We start from the raw sequence: 25,151 nt of genomic DNA on the forward strand, positions 1-25,151 counted from the left end.
TTTATTTATTTACTCCTCACTTTGTTTCCTTCCCCAGAGGTTCTTGCCAAAATCATCCAAAGCCAGTGGGCATTGTAATGCATCGGTAACTTTTGCTGTGGTGTGTATGTGATTAGCAAATGTCACCATTTCAGACTCTGTCTGTGAGAGTAGACAGCATTAAACTGATGGGCCTGTTATCTTGAAATCAGTAAGACCGTCTTATTTTTGTTAGCTGACAATGCGAGCTTGTTTAGATTTCACAAAACACGATTTGTCACTGCCGCTTAAAGCCTCAATATTTGTTTGCTTGTAAGGGCTCCTTAAGTAAGTAACAAACTGTCTTTCTTGTCTTTATAGAAATCAACACCAGATGAAAAATCATCAGTTGGTCCCTGGCTATTGGCACTATTCATTTTTGTTGTTTGTGGATCAGGTAATTTGGTTTTTCTTTTAATTATCTTTTGAAAAGTGTAGAGTGGTGTTCGAGACTACATAAGTTATCAGAAATTTCCAATTTTTGTGAACAATATCACACTAAAACTGTTAATCTTTAATTACAAAGACCTGCAGTCTTAAAAATGCCCCCAAAGCGAAATGCTCCAGATGCAAGAGATCTGTACTAAAAAAGTTGCTGGTTAAGGATAGTAAACCGCAAAGTCCCAACAGGCTTTAATGCAAAATGTAATTTGTCAATTACACTCTGTAGGATAGATAGTCAGAACCTTTTTCCCTGCTTGGATACGTTGAGGACTAGAGGGCATAGCTTGAAGGTGAGTGGGGCAAAGTTTTAAGAAGATGGTCTGGACAAGTGTAATTTTTTTAATGCAGTGGTTGGTGCCTGAAATTAATTGCCAGGGGTGGTGGTGGAAGCAGCATTAAATAGCAGCTTTTAAGAGGCTTTTAGATAGGCACATGGATATGGAGGGCTATGGATCAGGTGCAGGCAGAGGAGATTAGTGCAACGTGACATCGTGTGCGGCATGGGCATTGTGGGCTGAAAGGCGTATTCCTGCGCTGTACCGTTCTAGTTGCTAAAGATTTTCTCCATGGACAGCTATCCCTTCATCTCAAGTGCACAAGTTATAGGAGTGGAATTAGGCCCATCGAGTCTCTCTGTCTCCTAATCCCATTTTCCTGCCTTCTTCCCATAACCCTTGACACCTGTTCTAATCAAGAATGTGACTATCTCTGCCTTAAAAATATCCACTGACGGCCTCCACAGCCCTCTGTGGCAAGAGTTCCATGGATTAACTACCCTCTGACTAAAGAAGTTCCTCCTCATCTTTCTTAAAGAGCGCCCTTTAATTCTGAGGCTATGACCACTGGTCCTAAACTCCCACCAGTGGAAACATCCTTTCCATATCCACTCTATGCCTTTCATTATTCTAGACTTGGATCCCCTTAGACTCTAAGATATCAGATTCTCTCCCTAAACCCTACTGCCTGTCTTTATCTTTAAAAAAAACTAATCTTAACGTTTAAGTCTTAATATTTTGTAAATCTTAAAATATTATTTTTTAATTTTACTTCATTTTGTTCCTTACCCTTTTTTTTAATGTTTGGAATGCTGGGCAATGTTTTGGCTGCTTCCCAGCTCATCCGGTGAGTCTTCTTTAATAAAGCCATTCCCCTATCAACACCAATATTTTACGTTCAGGCTAATGGAAAGTTGACAGGGTCGCAGTAAGCTAATTTATATGTATTCATTTTGAAGATGTGACATTTTGGAAGTCTTCCTCTGGTTAATATCATTGTTGTGAAATGATGTGCCAGTGAGTCCTGCTAAACAGAGGGGGTAGGGAGATGAGGAGGGGAGGGGGGGGCGGCAGCTCGCGGAGGGGGGCAGCCCGCGGGGGGGAGGAGGCTCAAGGGGTGGGAGGGCGGCAGCTCGCGGGCGGGGGGGGGGGGCAGAGAATTCCACAGACTCACAATTCTCTGTGAGAAAAAGTGTTTCCTCGTCTCCGTTCTAAACGGCTTGCCCCTTATTCTTAAACTGTGGCCCCTGGTTCTGGACTCCCCCAACATCGGGAACATGTTTCCTGCCTCTAGCGTGTCCAAACCCTTACTAATCTTATATGTTTCAATAAGATTCCTCTCATCCTTCTAAACTCCAGAGTATACAAGCCGAGCCGCTCCATTCTCTCAGCATATGACAGTCCCGCCATCCCAGGAATTAACCTTGTAAACCTACGCTACACTCCCTCAATAGCAAGAATGTTCTTCCTCAAATTAGGGGACCAAAAATACACACAATACTCCAGGTGTGGTCTCACTAGGACCTCTTTGCTCCTATACTCAACTCCTCTTGTTATAAAGGCTAACATGCCAGTCGATTTCTTCACTGCCTGCTGTGCCTGCATGCTTACTTTCATTGACTGATGAACAAGGACCCCCAGATCCCGTTGTACTTGCCCTTTTCCCAACTTGACACCGTTTATATAGTAATCTGCCTTCCTGTTTTTGCTACCGAAGTGGATAACCTCTCATTTATCCGCATTAAACTGCATCTGCCCACTCACCCAACCTGTCCAAGTCACCCTGCATTCTCAAAGCATCCTCCTCACAGTTCACACTGCCACCCAGCTTTGTGTCATCTGCAAATTTGTTAATGTTACTTTGAATCCCTTCGTCTAAATCATTGATGTATATTGTAAATAGCTGCGGTCCCAGCAATGAGCCTTGCGGTACCCCACTAGTCACTGCCTGCCATTCTGAAAGGAACCCGTTAATCCCTACTCTTTGTTTTCTGCTTGCCAATCAATTTTCTATCCATGTCAGCACTCTACCCCCAATACCATGTGCCCTAATTTTGCCCACTAATCTCCTATGTAGGACCTTATCAAATGCTTTCTGAAAGTCCAGGTACACTACATCCACTGCATCTCCCTTGTCAATTTTCTTAGTTTCATCCTCAAAAAATTCCAGAAGATTAGTCGAGCATGATTTCCCCTTTGTAAATCCATGCTGACTCGGACCGATCCTGTTACTGCTATCCAAATGTGCCGCTATTTCATCTTTTATAATCAACTCCAGCATCTTCACCACCACCGATGTCAGGCTAACTGGTCTATAATTCCCTGTTTTATCTCTCCTGCCTTTTATTAAAAAGTAGGATAACATTAGCTACCCTCCAATCCACAGAAACTGGTCCTGAATCTATTGAACATTGGAATATTATCACCAATGCATTCACAATTTCTAGAGCCACTTCCTTAAGTACCCTGGGATGCAGACCATCAGGCCCTGGGGATTTATCAACCTTCAGTCCCATTAGTCTACCCAACACCATTTCCTGCCTAATGTGGATTTCCTTCAGTTCCTCCGTCACCCCAGATCCTCTGGCCACTAGTACATCAGGAAGATTGTTTGTGTCCTCCTTAGTGAAGACGGATCCAAAGTACCTGTTCAACTCATCTGCCATTTCCTTGTTCCCCATAATAAATTCACCTTTTTCAGTCTTCAAGCGTCCAACTTTGGTTTTAACTAATTTTTTCCTCTTCAATACCAAAAGAAGCTTTTATTATCTATCCTCCTTTATATTATTGGCTAGCTTACCTTCATACCTCATCTTTTCTCCCCATATTGCCTTTTTAGTTATCTTCTGTTGCTCTTTAAACATTACGCAATCCTCTTGCTTCCCGCTAATCTTTGCGCAAAGATGAGCTCATCTCTTTTATTTTTAGACTGTCCCTGACGTCCCTTGTCAGCCACGGTCGCCCCTTATTCCCCTTGGAATCTTTCTTCCTCTTTGAAATGAACTGATCCTGCACCTTCTGTATTATTCTCAGAAATACCTGCAATTGTTGTTCCACTGTCATCCCTGCTAGTGTGTCTTTCCAGTCAACTTTGGCCAGCTCCTCCCTCATAGCTCCATAGTCCCCTTTATCCAACTGTAACACTGATACCTCCATTTTACCCTTCTCCCTCTCCAATTGTAGATTAAACCTGACCATATTATCGTCACTGCCTCCTAATGGCTCCTTAACCTCAAGTACCTTTATCAAATCCGGTTCATTACACAACACTAAATCCAGAATTGCCTTCTCCCTGGTAGGTTCCAATACAAGCTGCTCTAAGAATCCACAAACTCCCTTTCTTGGGGGCCAGTACCAACCTGATTTTCCCAGTCTACCTGCATGTTGATATCTCCCATAACAACCGTAGCATTACCTTTACTACATGCAAATTTTAACTTTTGATTCAACTTGCACCCTATATCCAGACCACTGTTTGGGGGCCTTGTAGATACCCTAAGTCCACTTAGGGTATTTTTACCCGTACAATTCCGTAGTTCTAGCCATACTGACGCCAAATCTCCTGTTTCAATGTCACCCCTTGCAAGGGACTGAATTTCATTCCTAATCAACAGAGCTACCCCACCCTCTCTGCCCACGTGTCTGTCTTTTCGATAGGAGGTATACCCTTGAATATTCAGTTCCCAGCCCTGACCCTCTTGCAGCCATGTCTCTGTAATTCCCACAACAACATACTTGTCAATTTATAACTGAGCCTCAAGCTCGTCCACTTTATTTCTTCTACTTCATGCATTCATATAGAACACTTTGACCTCGGTATTCACCTCTCCTCTCGCACCGCTCGCAATTGGCCCTGACCTTACTCTCTTATCCCTTCTCGAACTTTCCTTCCCATTAATTCGGGAGTCTTTTGTAACTTTTCCTGTACTCGCTTTCCCTTCAACTCCATCTTTATACTCCCAATTTGTCAATCCCTCCTGATTAATTTCAGATTAATCGTGCTTGTACTGACCACATTCAGTTCCAGAAGTAACTAGTGCAATGTAGACAATGCTGAGCATGCAGCCAAATTCACAATTACCTTCCTAGTATTAATACTTAGACGGGTGAGCAAAGTTTATTAAGAAAGTAACCACAAGTGAGTTGCACTGTGCTCCTGTGTCCCATCCTGGTGTATGTCCAACTCTCCTACTATCCCACCCCTATTTTCACCCATATCATGTTAGGCTGCTCTGGAGGATTAGAGAGCATGGGTTCCGAGGAGAGATAGCTGAGTGCATAGAAAATTGGCCTCATGGAAGGAAGCAGAGGGTGACGGTGGAAGGTTACTTTTCAGACTGGAGGCCTGTGACTAGTAGTGTGCTTCAGGGTTCAGTGCTGGGCCCATTGCTGTTTGTCATCTATATCAATGATTTGGATGAGAACGTCCATGATATAATTAGCAAGTTTGCAGATGTCACAAAAGTGGGTGGTATTGTAGGTAGTGAACATGATTGTGAAAAATAGCAGGTTGGGCAGGTCGGCAGAGGAATGGTGGATGGAATTTAACACAGGAATGTGTGTGTTGTATATATTAATGCTTTGGAAGAGTGGTTTAATTACATACAATGGCCTCCGTAATGTTTGGGACAAAGATCCATCATTTATTTACTTGCCTCTGTACTCCACAATTTGAGATTTGGAATAGAAAAAAAATCACGTGATTGAAGTGCACACTGTCAGATTTTAATAAAGGCCATTTTTATACATTTTGGTTTTACCATGTAGAAATGTCATCAGTGTTTATACATAGCGAGATCGTTGTCTTGCTGTAGAATGAACTGCCGGCCAATGAGTTTTGAGGCATTTGTTTGAACTTGAGCAGATAGGATGTGTCTATACACTTCAGAATTCATAATGCTACTACCGTCAGCAGTTGTATCATCAATGATGATAAGTGAGCTAGTACCTTCAGCAGCCATACATGCTCACCCCACCACCGTGTTTCACAGATAAGGTGGTATGCTTTGGATCTTGGGCAGTTCCTTCTCTCCTCCATAACTTTGCTCTCGCAATCACTCTGATATGTTAATCTTCGTCTCATCTGTTCACAAGACCTTTTTCCAGAACTGTGGTTGCTCTTGGCAAACTGTAACCCGCCAATCCTATTTTTGCGGTTAACCAGTGGTTTGCATCTTGCAGTGTAGCCTCTGTATTTCTGTTCATGAAGTCTTCTGTGGACAGTGGTCATTGACAAATCCAAACCCGACTCCTGAAGAGTGTTTCTGATCTGTCGGACGGGTGTTCAGGGATTTTTCTTTATTATAGAGAGAATTCGTCTCACATCAGCTGTGGAGGTCTTCCTTGGCCTGCCGGCCCCCTTGCGATTAGAAAGCTCATAAGTGCTCTCTTTCTTCTTAATGGTCCAAACAGTTGATTTTGGCTGAAGTCTCTAACAGTTTTATTCTTGTTTCTCAGTCTCATAATGGCTTCTTTGACTTTCATTGGCACAACTTTGGTCCTCAGGTTAATAAACAGCAATAAAAGTTTCCAAAGGCGATGGAAAGACTGGAGGAAAGACTAGGTGCAGAAAGCTCTCTTATACCTGCATTAAGGAGGCAATTAAACACACCTGAGCAATTACAAACACCTGTGAAGCCATGTGTCCCAAACATTATGGTGCCCTGAAATGGGGGGGACTATGTATAAACACAGCTGTAATTTCTACATGGTGAAACCAAAATGTATAAAAATGGCCTTTATTAAATTCTGACAATGTGCACTTTAACCAGATGTAATATTTTTCTATTACAAATCTCAAATTGTGGAGTTCTGAGGCAAATAAATGATGGGTCTTTGTCCCAAACATTATGGAGGGCACAGTGGAAACATAGAAAAATAGGTGCAGGAATAAGCCAGCACCGCCATTCAATATGATAATGGCTGATCATCTAAAATCAGTATCCTGTTCCTGCTTTTTCCCCCTATCCTTTGATTCCTTAAGCCCTAAAAGCTAAATTTTCAGATAACATCAAGGTGAAAGGGGAATATTTTGAGACAGGGTGCAAGTTTTTAAGAGGTTGGTAGGTATATGGAATAGGTTTATCGAGGTGATGACAAAGGCAGGTACAATTACAATGTTTAAAATACATTTGAATAGGTTCATGGATAGGAAAGCTTTAGAGGAAATGTGTAGGAAGGAACTACAGATGCTGGTTTACATCGAAGATGGGCACAAAATGCTAGAGTAGCTCAGCGTGTCAGACAGCATCTCTGGAGAAAAGAAATGCATGACGTTTCGGGTCAAGATCCTTCTTCAGACTTTGCTCCAGAGATGCTGCGTGACCTTCTGAGTTACTCCAGCATTTTGTGTCTATCTTCAAGGTTTACAGGAATATGGGGCACATACAGACAAGCAGGATTAGTATAGATAGGCATCTTGGTTAGTGTGGATGGGTTGGGCTAAAGGTGCTATTTCCGTGCTGTTTAACTGAATCTATGCATCTAAACACTATAATTATCTATTCTACACTCTGCCACTTGACATTTTAGCGCTGGCAGACTCGTATCCTTCATTGTGGATACTAGTTCATAAAAACATTTGACTTCTCTTCATTGCCTAGCTGGGATGCAGTTGTTTAATGCCTATGAGGCTAAGAAAAGAGGCTTATCAAATTTGCATCTAGTGGACACTGAACTTGAAGATTTCCTTTGCAACCCAAAAAAGTTGGATTTTGATATTTCAACTGCGCATAAAATCTACAGTTGACATGTTCCACTCCAGGGTTAATTGGAAATATTCCAACCACTGCCCCTCAACTGACTTGCTAAACATTTTGCAAGTCTGCTTGTATTTAACACCGCCATTTTTAAAATTTAACTTTAAGCTATTCAGCTATTAAGTTGTACATTGTGCGCTCATAAGTACTGTAATCGTGAAAAATCTCTGCAGTGGGTAGAACCTGTGGTGTAGCTGATAGAAGCACTGTCTCACAAAACCAAAGACTTGAGCTTGATTCTGACCTCGGGTGCTGTCTGCGTGGAATTTGCACGTTCTTCTTGTGGCTGAGTGGGGATTCTCTGGGTGCTCCAGTCTCCTTCAACATCCCAAAGATGTGTGGGTTTTATAGATTAATTGCCCCCAGTGTGTCGGGAGTGGATGTGTAAATGGGATCACTGGTGTGAACAGGTGATCTGCAGTCGGCATGGACAATGGGCCGAAGGGCCTGTTTACATGCTGTATCTCTGAACTAAACTATCCAGCAATAAACAAAAGTTGTGTGAAGGTAACTGAGTTCTCCAAATCACCCAAAATCCTAGGTTTGTGTATCTTTCTTTTGATTTGCATCCTCCCTCTCTCCCATTACTTGCCTTCTTATCTTATGACACAGGACATTTGGGCTTTTGGCTCTGTGTCATTGCCCATGGGTGTAATCCTTTGTCATATTGCCCCTCCCTTCTATCTCCCCCTACCCCAGAAACTTTCTTCTGTATGCCCATTAACTCAAACTCCCCTTTGATTCATTTTACCTTTAATCTATACTAATGGGTATTTACAGTAGCCAATCGATTTTGGGATGCAGGTGGAAACTGGAGGAAACTCGCATTACATGCAAAGTCTCCGCAGAGGATCAAATTGAAGTTGGTGAAGCTATCATAGAGCAGAGTTAATTGCTCTGCCACCGTGCCACACTTTCTCTCTTGCTGCTTTTACAACCAGACTGTGGTGGCTAACCAGACTCTTGAGAATGTCTGTATTAAAGATTTATATATTTGATACTTTGGAGTCCTCTTGACACACAAGCTAGACTCCAGTATCTAAAATGGTTTTGGAGAAGAGTTATGAGGATATTGTCAGGATTCAAGGGCCTGAGCTATAGGGAGAGGTTGAGCAGGCTGGGAATTTATTCCTTGAAGTATAGGAGGATGAGGGATGATCTTTATAGAAGTGTACAAAATCGTGAGAAATAGATCGGGTAAACACAGTCTCTTGCCCAGAATAAGGGAATTGAGAACCAGACAACATTGGTTTCAGGTGAGGGGGGAAAGATTAATAGGAATCTGAAGGGTGGCTTTTTTTTTTACACAAATGGTGGTGGGTTTAGAAACATGCTTACTTTGAGTGACTGATGTACAAGCACACCTAGGTCTCGTTGCACCTCCCCTTTTCCTAATCAGATAATAATCGGCCTGCCTGTTCTTGCCACCAAAGTGGATAACCTCACATTTATCCGCATTAAACCCCACCTGCCCACTCACCCAACGTATCCAAGACACCCTGCAGTCTCATAGCATCCACCTTATTACAACTGCTCCCTGCATTAAGGCACAAAGCTTTCAGGTTAATTTTTCTTATCTCCCTTCTACCTTTTGCTTCTGTCCTCTTTTTATGGCACTCTGTCTCTTTGCATTGGGTCCCATCCCCCTGCCTTGTTAGTTTAGACGTGATCTTTCCTGCATTCTCTTTCCCGTTAGCTGCACGGATACGCGTCCACATTGTTGACTCCACCCCCCCCCCCCCCCCCCACTGTTATGTTTAAACCTATCCGTGCAGCATTAGTAAATCTGCATGCCAGAATGTTGGTTCCCCTCCAATTAGGTGCAACCTGTCCATTTTGTACAGGTCACCCCGGCCCCAGAAGAGATCCCAGTGATCTAGAAATCTAAATCCCGGCCCCCTGCACCAACTCCTCAGTCACACATTCAGATCCCCTATCTCCCTGTTCCTACCATCACTGGCATGAGGTACTGGAAGCAACCCAGAGATTACCACCCTAGAATCCTGCTTTTCAGCCTCCTGCCTAGTTGTCTATACTCACGTTACAGAACCTCCTTCCACTGCTCACCCATGTCATTTGTGCCTACATGCACAACTATATCCGGCTGCTCACCTTCCCTCTCGAGGATGTTCTGAAGTCGATCTGGGACGTCTTGAACCCTGGTACCAGGGAGGCAACACACCATCCTCGAATCTCGCCTGTCACCACAGATTCTCCTGTCCGCACCTCTGATAATGGAGCCACCACCACTATGGCTCTGCCTGACATCAGTCTCGCCGGTCGAGCCTCAGCGCCAGGATTCGAGTCACAGAAACTGTCCGCCCTCGGATTGGAAGCGTTGCCTGCCCCGACAGCTCCCAAGAGGGTGTACCTATTTTCAAGAGCCACTTCCACCGAGATGTCCTGCACTAGTTTCATCCTCTTCCTTTCCGTCTCTAACCGTCATACCTCTTGTACTCTTGGAGTGACCACCTGACTGTAGGTCCTGTCCTGGAAGCTTTCGCCTTCCTGGATGGACCACAGGTCATCCTGCTGCTGCTCCAGTTCTCTAACTCAGTCCATGAGGAGCTGCATCTGGACACAGTTCCCACAGGTGTAGTGGTCAGAGACACCAACAGTGCCCTGGACTTCCCACATCCTGCAACAAACGCACTGCAATAACATTTCTGCCATCACGTCAATAAGTTTAAACGTTTAAATTAAATTAAACACACAACCGAATAAATATAGCCTCCTCGCCGAATACTCTTGAGCCAAAGACTTGCACTTTGCCTCTCCAAGGCTGCTCCCAATGGGCTGCTTCACTACACCTGCACTTAATTTTATCTAATCAAGACAACTATCCACTCAACTAATTAGGATGTCTCAGACAATCTGCTCCCTCGCTGGTCTAGCTTCTGCTCCTCTGCGGACTTCAAGGTAATTGCCCTGGGCTGTCGCTTGGCGCTCTTTTTAAAGCTCCCGAACTTTACTCGCCTAGGAGAAAGCCTATATGGAGCGAGCTGCTGGAGGAGGTCGTTGACGCAGGTACTATCACAATATTTGAGAAACATTTAGACGGGCACATGGATAGGATAGATTTAGAGGGATATGGGCCAAACGCAGGCAGGCGGGACACGTGTAGATGGGACATGTTGGTCGGTGTGGGCAAGTTGGTCTGAAGGGCCTGGTTCCATGCTGTATGACTCCATGGCTCTGGTAAGCACAAAATTATAGTCACTGTGGTCTGAATTGCCTGTTTCTGTGCATTAAGATTCTGCAACTCCCTTTCATCTCAGCATATCATCTGTTCTGAACAAGTAGTTAATCCTTGCATTGCCTGCCTTTCTGTTCACGCAGCTAATGTCAACTGCGCTACCTACATTAGTGGCTAATTAGCCTAGATAGTTCGTCATTTGTATTTGGAATACGAGTCACCTTCATATAGTTCTACCCTCTACCCTGTTTATGCGATAATGTTATCTATAAGTGACCTTGGGTGGAGGAGGGGGGGGGGGGGGAGGGGGAGGGGGAGGGAAAGCTTCAATTGGTTTGGAAATGGAGTGTTGACAAGCCTACTTGCTGCAGGTCTGGTTCCTTACAATATGTTTTTCTCAAGATTAGTAGTACTCTTTTCTACATTATTTGCTGAACCGTTAGACCTATTTTAAAATAGTTTGGGGAACTGTCATGTAATATATTTATACAACTAATAATCTCAACAATAATATAGGTAAAGCTGGCTGTCGTGTGGAAGAGATTAATGTTTCAGGTAGAACACATAGGATTGTTCACCACAGAAATAAGTAGTGTCCCATTATACCTTTGACAGAATGTGATAATAAGGATGGCAGATGCTGCTTTTTCAGGCCCACTGATTCTCCGGCAACCGGTGGTCCGGTACCTCCTTTCATCTGGACAAAATTATGAGAGCGCACTTAAAATCCCTCCTGGAAGACACCCCCCCCCCCACCCCGGAAATGTAGCCTACGACTAGGCCAGCTGAGGCGGCTGATCTCAACCTCTTCAGCCGGTTGAACTTGCCTCCTGCGGCCAAATCCCTGAAACTCTGGCCGGAGCCGGCAGACCTGCTCCCATAGCTGACTTCTGCGGCCGATTTTCTGGGCCGGTATCTCAGCCCCCCCTGGCGGGCTAGGTGAATTGTTCCAGGAATACCTGTACCAAAGAAAGGCAAAGTGCTGGAGTAACACAGCGAGTCAGGCAGCATCCCTGGAGAGCATGGATAGGTGGCGTTTCGCGTCTGATGAAGAATTCTGACCCGAAACGTTGTCTGCCCATGTTTTCCAGGGATGCTGCCTGACCTGCTGAGATACTCCAGCATCATGTGTATATCTCTTGACAGAGCTATCCTATTAATCACACTTCCTCTCCAGAACCCCTGCTACTGTCCTCTCTAGACTTTAGAGATACAGCGCAGAAATAGGCCCACTGAGTCAGTGCCGACCAGCGATCACGCTGTGCACCAGCACTAGCGTACACATTGGGGATGATTTATAATTTTTTACCAAAGCTAATTAACCTACAAGCCTGTACGTCTTTGGAATGTGGGAGCACCCGGAGAAAACCCACGCGGTAATGGGGAGAACGTACAAACTCCATACAGACAGCACCCATAGTTGCGATCGAACCTGGGTCTCTGGCACCGTGATGCCTAAATGTCACCATGTACAAATTCTCCCCATCAAGTACAAATCCAAATCACTTTAGAAAAGTTACTTTTTAAAAACGTATTCATAGGGTGTAGACATTGTTGGAAATGCCAACATGTTGTTTTGTCCATTCCTAATTGCTCCTAAACAGGGGAGAGAGTTGAGATTGAATGTCAGTGATGTATCTGAAGGTGAGACTGGACAAAGATGGTGCACGTGTGAAAGACATTGATAAACTTAATCGATTTAAACAACAGTCTGGTAATTCCGTGGTTACTGTTACTGAAACCTGCTTTTGAAATTCTTGAAATACTGTCACATTGGAGTGAAACGTCTTTGATTTGAGCCACTAACTCTACCGCTGCAGTACAGTGCCGCAGCGGTAGAGTTGCTGATTTACAGCACCAGAGACCAGGTTCGATCCTGACCTCGGGTGTTACAGTTACAGAGTTTGCACGATCACCCTGTGCCCGCACGGGTTTTCTCTGGGTGCTCCCACATTTCAAAGATATGCAGGTTTGAAGGTTGTAAATTGTCCCTAGTGTGTAGGTTAGAACTCGTGTATGGGTGATCATTAGTTGGAGTGGACAGATACTGTTTGACTTGCTGAGTATTTTGGGCATTTTGTTATTTCAGATTTCCAGCATTGGCAACTTTTTTTGGTTTTTGAACCTCCAGATTTAATTTTTTTAATTGTCGGCTGCTGTGCAAGGATTCAAACTTGCCTTTTGATCAATGGTCCAGAAATCTGGCTCGTACTCTGGTGCATTAACCACTGGCTTCTATTATTTTAAGCAGCGAACTCCAGATCATCGTGACTCCATGTAAAACTGGAAAATCTCTCTCCAGTTCAGTGTCAATGATCTAAATGTTACTCCTCCGGTTATTGGTGTTGCTGTGGGTGCAAAGTTCCTCCTCGTTTATTCTATCAAAGCCCCTCGTATCATTGAACCACTAAACCTCACTTTGACCATTGTTGCTGTGAGGAAACACATTCTAGCTGCTCTAGTTTCTCCATGCTACCTTGTGTGCTTTGTGGCCTTTAAAATGTAATTCTACACTGACAGTCTTATTTGGGATAGTTTGCTCGAGCAACAAATTGGCCACTTGACTAGGAGGTGAGGTTAGGAGATGGTGGGCTTAATGTGGGTGGCTCTGGGTCTTCCTAAGTCAGGAGAATGCGTTCCGTTTGCTCAATGCCCACAAGAGAAATGTTTCTGACTGTTTGCCTCATTCACTGTAAAGCCGAGATCTTTGAGAAAGGAATGTGCAGTGTTTCTGAGGTCTATTCTTTCCGAGATGACATTGGAAGGGATATGTGCTGTGAAGGCATCAAGGTAGCGACTTCACTTGGGGATTACATTTGTGTATCCATTAGTGGAACCTCTTTTGTTAAAGTTCCACTTTTTGCAGTTGCCCCTCTACCTGCATTGCCAGGCTAACCCAAAGACACACGGAGAGGGAGGAAGCTACAGGTCCAACACTGTTTTTTTTTCCCTACTGCTTCTAAATCTGCTCCTATCACTTAAACATGAAACTTACCTGTTAAATTAGATGAAGTAGTTCTCCTTTAACAGTCTTTATGCCTATTGGCAAAGGTTTTACATTGCTCTTTGGACAGCTCCAGTGTATACAAGGTCAAAATGACCCTGTTCAAATATGCAACTTTATTGACTTGTTTTTATTCCTGCCACATAAACCTTGTGCTACATATACACTTGGGAAAATGTTCATTTGCCAAATACACGTGGCATTATGCAATTTGGTTCTCAAATAAACAAGCGGCTTTCAGCCATCCTATTAAGAGGGCCACATGACAAACTAAGTGAATGTGTTGTCCTTGGAAGGAATGCAAAGGGAACAAAGTTAGATTGTGAGGAGCGATTAAGCAAACTGTTTGTTCCGCTTGAAAACGGGTCAAAGGAGTGATTGAATAGTAGAAGCTCTTTTCCTTAATATTGAGATGGTTATATTTTAAGACGTATAGTGACTGCTGTGTGGAAAACGTTAATTTGCACATTAAATGTTAATTTGCTGAATGGATTAGAGGGTATTGGTTATTAATAGGACTTGAACAAACGTGGATTGTTTTCTTTGGAGCATCGGAGGTTGAGGGGAGATGTGATATAAAATTGAGAAGCAGAGATAGGGTAAATGGTCGGAACCTTTTTCCTCTGGTTGGAAATGTCAAAAGACTAGAGGAAGTAGCTTTAAGGTGAGGGGAGCAAAGTTCAAACTAGATGTATGGTATAAGATTTTTTTTACACAGTGATGGGTGCCTGGAACATGCGGCCAGGGGTGATGGAGGTAGATACAGTAGCGGCGTTTAAGATGCTTGTGGATATTGCAGAGAATGGAGGGTTATGGATCATGTGTAGGCACAGGAGATCAGTTTAACGGCATCATGTTCGGCACAGACACTGTAGGCCTGTTCCTGTGATGTGCTGTCCATGTTAATCGTGAAGTCAAAGCACTACCTCCAATCTGCGAGTCAGCTTGCAAGGGAACTCAATCAACTATGGATTCTTGAAGCTGATTCTCCATTAAGCTTGTCTGTCCTTAACCATTTTTAATCATTCTATGTATCTTGCTTTTATATGTCGTGGTGGTAATGTTAAAATGTCTGGCTTACAAGGACAGTGCTAGGGGCTGAGGTTGAGCAGGCTAGGACTTTATTCATTGGAGCACAGGAGGATGAGTGGTGTACAAAATCATGAGGAGTAGATTGGGTAAATGTGCAGAGTCTTTTACCCAGAGTAGCGGAATCAAAAACAGGAGGATATACAGTGCCCTCCACAATGTTTGGGACAAAGACCCATCATTTATTTATTTGCCGCTGTACTCCACAATTTGAGATTTGTAATAGGAAAAAAATCACATGTGGTTAAAGTGCACATTGTCAGACTTTATTAAAGGCCATTTCCATACATTTTGGCTTCACCATGCATAAATTACAGCAGTGTATATACATAGTCCACCCATTTCAGGGCACCATGATGTTTGGGACACAGCAATGTCATGTAAATGAAAGTAGTCATGTTTAGTATTTTGTTGCATATCCTTTACATGCAATGACTGCTTGAAGTCTGTGATTCATGGACATCACCAGTTGCTGGGTGTCTTCTCTGGTGATGCTCTGCCAGGCCTGTATTGCAGCCATCTTTAGCTTATGGTTGTTTTGGGGGGCTAGTCCTCTAGTTTTCTCTTCAGCATATAAAAGGCATGCTCAATTGGGTTCAGATCGGGTGATTGACTTGGCCACTCAAGAATTGACCAATTTTTTGCTTTGTTGCTTTAGCAGTATGTTTGGGATCATTGTCTTGCTGTAGAATGAACTGTTGGCCAATGAGTTTTGAGGCATTTGTTTGAACTTGCAGCTAACCAGTGGTTTGCATCTTGCAGTTTAGCCTCTGTATTTTTGTTCTTGTAGTCTTCTGCGGACAGTGGTCATTGACAAATCCACAACTGACTCCTGAAGAGTGTTTCTGATCTGCCGGACAAGTGTTAGGGGTTATTTCTTTATTATAGAGAGAATTCTTCTGTCATCAGCTGTGGAGGTCTTCCTTGGCCTGTCAGTCCCTTTGCGATTAGGGAGATGAACAGTGCTCTCTTTCATCTTAATGATGTTCCAAACAGTTGATTTTGGTAAGCCTAAGGTTTGGCTGATGTCTCTAAAGGGCCTGTCCCACTTGGTGATTTTTTTTCAGCAACTGCCGGCGTCATTGACTGACGTATCGGGGTCGCCGAAAGATTTTGAACATTTCAAAATCCAGCGGCGACAAAAAAAATGTTGCGACACTTGAGGAAACACCAAGCGTCAATACGTCATCACGCCGCGACATTTTCGGTGACCTGATACGTCAGTCAATGATGCCGGCAGTCGCCGAATAAAATTGCCAAGTGGGACAGGTCCGTAACATTTTTATTCTTGTTTATCAGTCTTATAATGGATTCTTTGACTTTCATGGGCACAACTTTGGTCCTCATGATGATAAACAGCAATAAAAGTTTCCCAAGATGATGGAAAGACTGGAGGAAAGACTAGGTGCTGAGAGCTCTCTTATACCTGCATTAAGGAGGCAATTAAACACACCTGAGCAATTACAAATGCCTGTGAAGTCATGTGTCCCAAACATTATGGTGCCCTGAAATGGGGGGACTATGTATAAACACAGCTGTAATTTCTACATGATGAAAAAATGTATAAAAATTGCCTTTATTAAAATCTGACAATGTGCACTTTAACCACATGTGATTTTTTTTCTATTACAAATTTCAAATTGTGGAGTACAGGGGCAAATAAATTAATGATCGGTCTTTGTCCCAAACATTATGGAGGGCACTGTATGTTTAAGGTGAGTGGGGCAAGAATTAGTAGTAGCCTGAGGGCCAGCTTTTTCACTTGAGTATGTGGCATGAGATGCCAGAAGAGTCGGGTACTAAACACCATTTAAACTCTTCAGCTACATGGATAGGAAAGATTTAAAGGGAGACGGGCCAAATGGGATGAGATTTGATTGGGGCATCTTGGTCTGCATGGAAGATTTGGGCTGAAGGGTCTGTTCCTGTGCTGTGTGACTCCGTGACTCTGACTAACGTACTTTTTCCAAATATATTCTAAAATTAAACTTACTACAGGTACCTTTTTTGTTCCACTGCAGCTATCTTCCAGATTATTCAGAGCATCCGGATGGGCATGTGAGATGGACAAAACACAAACTTCTGTACCTTTTAAGTGTCTTGCTGTTAATTCCAGCTGTGAGTCTGACCATTCCAACACTTTCTTTATCTTATAAACAATGGATTTTACAGAACTCTGTCTGTAAATGCTTCTGACAAACTTAATTCCATGGTGTTGCTAAACGTCCAGTTCATTCCTTCGTATCTCTCTCTCTGGAGGCAAGGGTACGGTGAAAGCCATCCAGCAATTTGATTTTGTATTTTAATCAGGGAAACCGTTTGTAAGTTCATATTTAATGTGAATATTTTAGCATTATATATAGTAAGAGTATGTAGGTGAGAACCCATTTTGTGCATTCTGAATTTTGTTCCCATCCTTTCACACTAAACATCAAAAATTGTAGAGAAGATGAATCTACTGCCTGTCCCCTTTTGAGATACAAAATGTGCATCTTTCGAAATTAAATTTATAATTCCAGAAAAGTGCCTTTTTTTGTATATTAAAATGTACAACCATTTTGAGACTTGGATGGGAATGATTTTTGAAGGTAAATTGATTTTGATTTTTCTTTTCATTTGAAGTAGGCGACCTTTCTAAAGTCTTTTAGTATCTGATGAAGCAAACTCTGGTCTAACTTTTTTGGGGAGGGAAGCAGCGGGTTTAAGTTTTAATTGAACTGAGGTAACGGTAATCTGGTACTGAGGTACAATGTTCTGAGCATGTTTTGAGGGCAAGCACGGCCATTTCAAACGTGCTCACCGGCAGTTTCTTCTCTGTGGTAATTGAAACAATCAAAATACAATCTGCTTCATTGTCAACAGTATAGTCTGAAACTGTTGTAAATCACAGCATGATAATATTGCCACTTTTTTTTGGCCACTTGTTGCTGCTTTGTCTTATCAGGGCCAATCGATTTGTGTTTGAATGTAAGCAACTGCAGCATTTTGTCGCCCAAATAAATATATTTTTGCTTGATTCAGCTGATGTGCTCATTTTAAATCTCATTGTCTTCAAAGATAAACGACTTTTCAGAACAGTTATTGTAATAAATGATTACCTTCAAGTGCCATTCATTATTACTGGAGAGTCTGAGTGATAACTTGTGAAGCGGGAGAATCTATGAACCCAAGGCAGGTAAATATAATTGTCCTCCATTTCAAATCATGTGCAATTTATTTTTGTTATTAAAATGTAGATGTGGAAATGTTCCTGAGAACTATTTAGATCGTGGTACATCTAGTTTACAAGCCTGCAGTCCACATGTGTGTGTCACATTTACACATGATTGGCTTGTGCTCTGTCCATGAAACCTGCCAGTGAAGTTTGTTTCCCTTCCTGATCGAGGAGGTATATCAGAACTGGGGAAGAGGATGCTGAAATCTTTCTTGACAATGCAAATGCCTAACACATTGCTGCCATGGGAACGAGGCCAGTGTTAAGTTTTGTAACAGAGAAATGCAATAAAGAAAATTATATCTCACAACATTATTCTTGCCAGTGAAGTTGCCTTATTTGTGTTACTGCTCTCACACATTTGCATCATGGTTCAAGTTTAATTATTCACCTTTAACTATTTAGTGATATTGATCTGGTAGATATTTTAATTCCTAGAATACACAGAAAAGATTCTTGGTGTCAGGCAGAATCCTAGTTGAGACGCCACCTCATCTAATGCTTAGGAAGGAACTGCAAAAAAAGGGTTACTTGAAGTTAGAGAAATTCATACCACTGGGTTGTAAGCTGCACAATGAAATATGAGATGCTGTTCCTCCAATTTGCATTTTGCCTTACTCTGACAATGGAGGAGAGCGAGAACAAAGGTCAGTGTGGGAATGGGAATTAAAGTGTTCAGCAACCGGGAGATCAGGTAGGTCGGTCCACGTGGACTGAGTGAAGGTGTTCAGCAAAACGATCGGCCAGTCTACGTTTGGTCTCATCGATGTGCAGGAGTCCACATCTTGAACAACAGATACAGTAGCTGAGGTTGGAGATGGCGCAAGTAATGCTTGCAAGTGAAAGAGTAGGACACTTCCTCCTGTCTGTACATTATCAATATTTAATTAAACCATTCATCATTATACCCGAGGATTAAACTGTACCAGTAATTACAAAATAGTCCCATAAGATGTAAAATAGGAGGTCACCTCATGAAATAGCAGTAAATCACATCAAGTGCTTTTATTAATGTGACATTGATCATCGACAAACTGGAGCAACTTTGGGCAATCTGGTTTAACTTTCTCAAAAGCCTAAATAACATTCCATCCCTCCCCCACACAAATCATACCAGCTTTCGTTCTTGCCTGGCTGCAGCTAACAATGGCCTGTTTCCTTTATCATTGTTATTTTTTTGCATTTCATTCATTTGTTCTATATCTCTCGTTTCCCTTTCCCATGACTTTCAGTCTGAAGCAGGGTCGCGACTCGAAACGGCACCCATTTCTTCTCTCCAGAGATGCTGCCTGTCCCACTGAGTTACTCCAGCATTTTGTATTATCTACCCTTTTAGAATGTTTAGAATTGGCTGCAACTGGGAAGAATTCACTGCAGGCTTCGTTTTTATTTAGAGATACAGCATAGAAACAGGCCCGTTGACCCACTGAGTCCATGCCGACCAGCAATCACCTCGTACACGAGTTCTATCCTACGCTAGATACAATTTGCAGAAGCCAATTAACCGACAAACCTGAACATCTTTGGAATATGAGAGGAAACCTGAGAAAACTCACTTGGTCACAGGGAGAATGTACAGACGTCACACATAGTCAGGATTGAACATGGGTCTCTGGTGCTGCAAGTCAGCAACTCGACTGCTGAGCCACCTTCTGACAAATTGCCAAAATAGTTCTCTCCCCTGCACATGAAGGATGGCAAAGGTTGATTGGGTGCAGAGATTCACAGAATGACTGTGGGGGTGAGAAGAGAACCTGTAACCAAGGAGATTAGAAACATAGAAAATAGGTGCAGGAGTAGGCCATTCAGCCCTTCGAGCCTGCACCGCCATTCGATATGATCATGGCTGATCATCCAACTCAGTATCCCATCCCTGCCTTCTCTCCATACCCCCTGATCCCTATAGCCACAAGGGCCACATCTAACTCCTTAAATATAGCCAATGAACTGGCCTCAACTACCTTCTGTGGCAGAGAATTCCACAAATTCACCACTCTGTGTAAAAAATGATTTTCTCATCTCGGTCCTAAAAGACTTCCCTCTTATCCTTAAACTGTGACCCCTAGTTCTGGACTTCCCCAACATCGGGAATAATCTTCCTGCATCTAGCCTGTCCAACCCCTTAAGAATTTTGTAAGTTTCTATAAGATCCCCCTCAATCTTCTAGATTCTAGCGTGTACAAGCCGAGTCTATCCAGTCTTTCTTCATATGAAAGTCCTGCCATCCCAGGAATCAGTCTGGTGAACCTTCTCTGTACTCCCTCTATGGCAAGAATGTCTTTCCTCAGATTAGGAGACCAAAACTGTACGCAATACTCCTACTTTCAATGACTGGTGTACCATGACACCCAGGTCTCGTTGCATCTCCCCTTTTCCTAATCGGCCACCATTCAGATAATAGTCTACTTTCCTGTTTTTGCCACCAAAGTGGATAACCTCACATTTATCCACATCATACTGCATCTGCTATGCATTTGCCCACTCACCCAACCTATCCAAGTCACCTTGCAGTCTCCTAGCATCCTCCTCACAGCTAACACTGCCCCCCAGCTTCGTGTCATCCGCAAACTTGGAGATGTTGCATTCAATTCCCTCATCCAGATCATTAATATATATTGTAAATAGCTGGGGTCCCAGCACTGAGCCTTTCGGTACCCCACTAGTCACTTCCTGCCATTCTGAAAAGGGTTTTTGTCAAAGGCTTTCACAACTGAAATGTTAACAATTTTTCTCACATGCTTCTTGATGTTCTGAACGTTCCAGCATTGTATTTAAGATTTCCAACATCTGTCGTGTATGTTTTATAGAAACAAAGAACTGCAGTGCTGGTTAATACATCAAAGGACACAAAGTGCTGGAGTAACTTAGCGGGTCAAGCAGTATCTCTGGAGAACATGGATAGGAGACAGCACGGAAACAGGCCCTTTGGCCCACTGAGTTTGTGCCAACCAGCGATCACCTCGTACACTAGCACTATTCTACCCACTGGGGACAATTTACCAATGTTGCCAAAGCCAATTAACCTACAAACATGTACATCTTTGGTGGGAGGAAACCGGAGCACCTGGAGTAAACCCACGCGATCACAGAGAAAATGTACGAACTCCACACAGACAGCACCCGTAGTCAGGATCGATCCGGTCTCTGGTGTTGAATAAATTGTTGGAGCTTTGATTTCTTGCTAAGAGTGGCTTCAGTAAACTGCACTGTTATTGTAGAAATTGATTAATGTGAGCTTATCAAAAATACATAAGTACAGATGTATTTCTCAGCAGGAAAGAACAGCAGCAGCTGATTTTTTTAAAATTATTGGTCTGTGTTTTGTAGTATGTGTGCATTCTGCCATCTGCTGGACATTGGACATATTACAACAACTTCTGGCTTGGTTTGAGAGGCAGAACCTTTACAACCTGGTGATCTGTTACATTTTGCTGCAGTGGTAGTGGTCGAGGTCCATATTTGCTTCTGGATGGAATATAATGCCAGTATTCAACAGAATTTTATAGGAAACAACACTCTTCCTTCATAAGGCATTAAATGCAGATTGGAAGAAGAGCATTTCATATTCTGAAGATAGACACAAAATGCAGGAATAACTCAGCAGCAGGTCAGGCATCATCCCTGGAGAACATGGATAGATGGCATTTAGGGTCAGGACTCTTCAGATTGATTGGGTGAAGATGGAAGAAGGGCTGGACAGAACACAGCAGGTAACGTTTTTTGTGGCTATCTGGTTATTGTTATTTCATGTTCCACTTGGGCAGCTTAAATTCAGAGTTTAGTTTAGAGATGTAGCATGGAAACAAACCCTTTGGCCCACCAAGTCCCCATCGACCACAGAGAACCCATTAACATTAGTTCTGTTATTCCACTCTCTCATCCATACCCTACACTCGGGGCAATTTACAGAGGCCAGTCAACCTACAAACCCGCACGTCTTTGGGAGGAAACCCATGCCATCACGGGGAAAATGTGCAATCTCCACGCAGACAGCACCCGAGGTCAGGATCAAACCCAGATCTCTGGCATGGCAAGGCAGCAACGCTACCAGCTTCAGCACTGCATTGCCCTTGCAGTATTGTTCTAGTGTTTTTGTTTACTTTCCTTCCATAAATCTTGTTTCCTTGCTTCTCACAAAGTGCAGCTAAGGTAAGGACTATGAGAAAGTCATGCTGGGGCTCGATCCTGTGTAACGGCCTCTAGCACACTTCATTGGCAAATTATTTCAGGAACCACGATTGGCATTGATGCATTGTAAAACAATATATTGAATTGATGGTACAATGAACATGGAGAAAGACAAGCTGTGTTTTAATGCTGAATAATGAATAAAATACATTTAGAAAGGTACTTTGGGGTCCTGGGATTGAGCAAAGCAATTGACTTGCTTACCTTCGTTTTCCATGAGACAGCCGGTGAATTGGTAGAATGGCTTGTTAATTGCCATGCTGGCAACCTTTATGCCGCCTGGTCCCCAGTGGACTGGCCTTGTTCCTTGCCACTGGGAGCAAGATTTCAGATGTTTCCTCCACTGCCTCTCAACTTGTTCCTATTACTGCCTCAGGTACACTCTGGTCTTGGATCCAAGCATTTCCCAAGCCACTGCATGCCCAGGAACGCAAGTCTGACTCGCACAGCCCGGTCAGATGCAGAGCAACAGGTTAAAGGATGAGGGCAGGATGTGCGTGGAGATGGGCAGCAAGAGATATGGGGCGGGTGAAGATTACATTAAAGAATGACGTCCGCTTCTAAACACAGGCATCAGTTGGGAAATCCAGTTAATATCCAGACAACAGGTCAAACATCAACCCCAATGCATTGAAAATCAAAACAGATGGTTGACAGGTTTAGGTTTATTATCACATATACTGAGGCACAGTGAAAAGCATAGTTCGGCATGCTCTCCAAACAGCTCACATAACAGGAATACAAAATCAAGGCAAACTCAAGTAGAATATGTAGAGTAAAGGAAGTTACAGAGAGCAGAATACAGTTCTCAGCATTGTAATGCACCAGTTCCATGGACAAGGTACTGTCTTGTAATTGGGTGGAGGTGAATCAGACTGGTTCCAGCTTATGGAAGAGCGTTCAGAAGTCAATAACATGGGGAGCAGCTGTTCCATATTTCCACAGAATTATCAATGTAGCAAACTACCACCTCCAAGGACAATTAGAGATGAGCAATTAAAGGCTGCAAAACCCAGATCCCTGGAATGATTATATGAAAGATCGTCTGGCTGAGGTCAGTCCGTCCATCGAGTAATGCTGCCTCATTGTACAAAGGTCACTATACCTGTCCAATTGTCTTTTAAATGCTGTTAAACTACCTGTATCCGGAAGGATTTAGGTATCACTGTACAAATCCAAGATAAGATGCTGGTACAGAAAGCTATTAAGGCAAATATATACCAGCATTAAACAGGAAATAGGAGGATAAGGAACACCCTCGTGATATATAGCAAGGCCAAACCATCAGTAACACATGCGAGTCTTTACTTAGAAGGAACACGAAAAATCAGGCAGATTCAATAAGGCTTCACAAGATTAATTCCAAAGATTGAGGGGTGGTCAGAATCGGCTTATTTTCAATAGGATTTTAGAAGAAATAATTATATACAGTGCCCTCCATAATGTCTGGGACAAAGACACATCATTTATTTATTTGCCTCTGTACCCCACAATTTGAGATTTGCAATAGAAAAAAATCACATGTGGTTAAAGTGCACATTGTCAGATTTTAATAAAGGCCATTTTTATACATTTTGGTTTCACCTTGTAGAAATTACATCAGTGTTTGGGACACAGCAATGTCATGTAAATGGAAGTAGATGCTGAGAGCTCTCTTATACCTGCATAAAGGAGGCAATTAAACTCACCTCAGCAATTACAAACAAGTTATGTGTCCCAAACATTATGGTGCCCTGATATGGGGAGACCATTTCAGGGCACTGCTGTAATTTCTACATGGTGAAACCAAAATGTATAAAAATGGCCTTTATTAAAATCTGACAATGTGCACTTTAACCACATGTGATTTTTTCTATTACAAATTCAAATTGTCGAGTAGAGGCAAATAAATAATTGATGGGTCTTTGTCCCAAACATTATGGAGGGCACTGTACTTGCAAAAGAGTCGAGTGAATATTCACTGTGTTGGTCCTCGGGCCTGGAGTTAGTGTAAACTTGCTGACACATCAAAAGTTCGTACAAGGATAATATTTCATTAAGCTGGGTATGCAGAGGTCATTGCCTCCAAATGAGAGCCAACCATTCAGGATGGCAATGAGAAGGGATTTCTTCACACAGACAGAAAATCTTTGACATTCTCTACCCAAGACAGCTGTGGGTGTTCACAAAGTATCTTCAAGGCAGATTGGTATGGTGCTACAATATTACAGGGCTCAAGAGATACCAGGTTAGCACCGGAAGGATTGAAGCAAATTGATCAGACGTGTTATTATGGGTGGTAGAAGAATGAGGGGCCAAATGGTCCACTTTGGCTATTTCTAATCTTTCCACTCCCACAGAGCACAATAACCTACTTACCCTGCAGAATTCCCAGCACGAGTGTGTGGTTGCAGACTCCAGTACTGACCCAGGATAAATAGATTTTCCCCATGTAAAACAATCACTTGGACTAAACCAGGCTAACATGTAATCAGCCAGGCCAGTCTGTAATTAACCAAAAGATGAACAAGCCATTTTATTGTCCATTTGCAATTCAGGTAGTCTTCCTGTGGAAAGATTCTGACAAATTAATAATAGAAAACTACTATGCAAATGAATTAAACTCTAGTGTTCATTAGAATTTTCAATTTTTCAGAAATAGGTCTGAGTTAGGAATTGGGAGGGAGGAAATCAAGGAGGTGGTATCAGGGGGAGTGGTAGTGAGCCAATTGTTGGACCCAAACTGAAAATACTGGGAACACCTAGCAGGTCAGGCAGCATCTGTGGAGAGAGAAACTGAATTCATATTTTAGGTTGATCACCACAAAGCATATAACAGCTGATTGAAGAACCTTTTGCCTAAGTGTGGAGGAAAGAGATTTGATTTCTCCAAGGCAGAGGTACATAGATATTTGATGAGGGGCAAGGTTAAAGCAGGTTGATAGTTATAAAGGGCGGAGGTTACAGTGAGTTCAGCCAAGATCTT

General features: G+C 42.8%; 1 protein-coding gene across 2 annotated transcripts in view; it reads left to right on the forward strand.

Moving 5' to 3' along the window:
- serp1 (stress associated endoplasmic reticulum protein 1) overlaps positions 1 to 18,310 on the forward strand; it is a 28,192-nt gene extending 9,882 nt beyond the window's left edge. For both annotated transcript variants that reach the window (XM_033031851.1, XM_033031853.1), the window contains exons 3-4: positions 340 to 415; positions 16,806 to 18,310. In XM_033031851.1, coding sequence (XP_032887742.1) covers positions 340 to 415; positions 16,806 to 16,846 — 117 coding nt within the window. In that variant the 3' untranslated portion in view covers positions 16,847 to 18,310. The remainder of the gene's footprint in view (positions 1 to 339; positions 416 to 16,805) is intronic.
- The last annotated feature ends 6,841 nt before the right edge of the window (positions 18,311 to 25,151 follow it).

The sequence above is a fragment of the Amblyraja radiata genome, chromosome 13 (genome assembly GCF_010909765.2).
Source record: "Amblyraja radiata isolate CabotCenter1 chromosome 13, sAmbRad1.1.pri, whole genome shotgun sequence".
Classification (NCBI taxonomy): Eukaryota; Metazoa; Chordata; class Chondrichthyes; order Rajiformes; family Rajidae; genus Amblyraja; species Amblyraja radiata.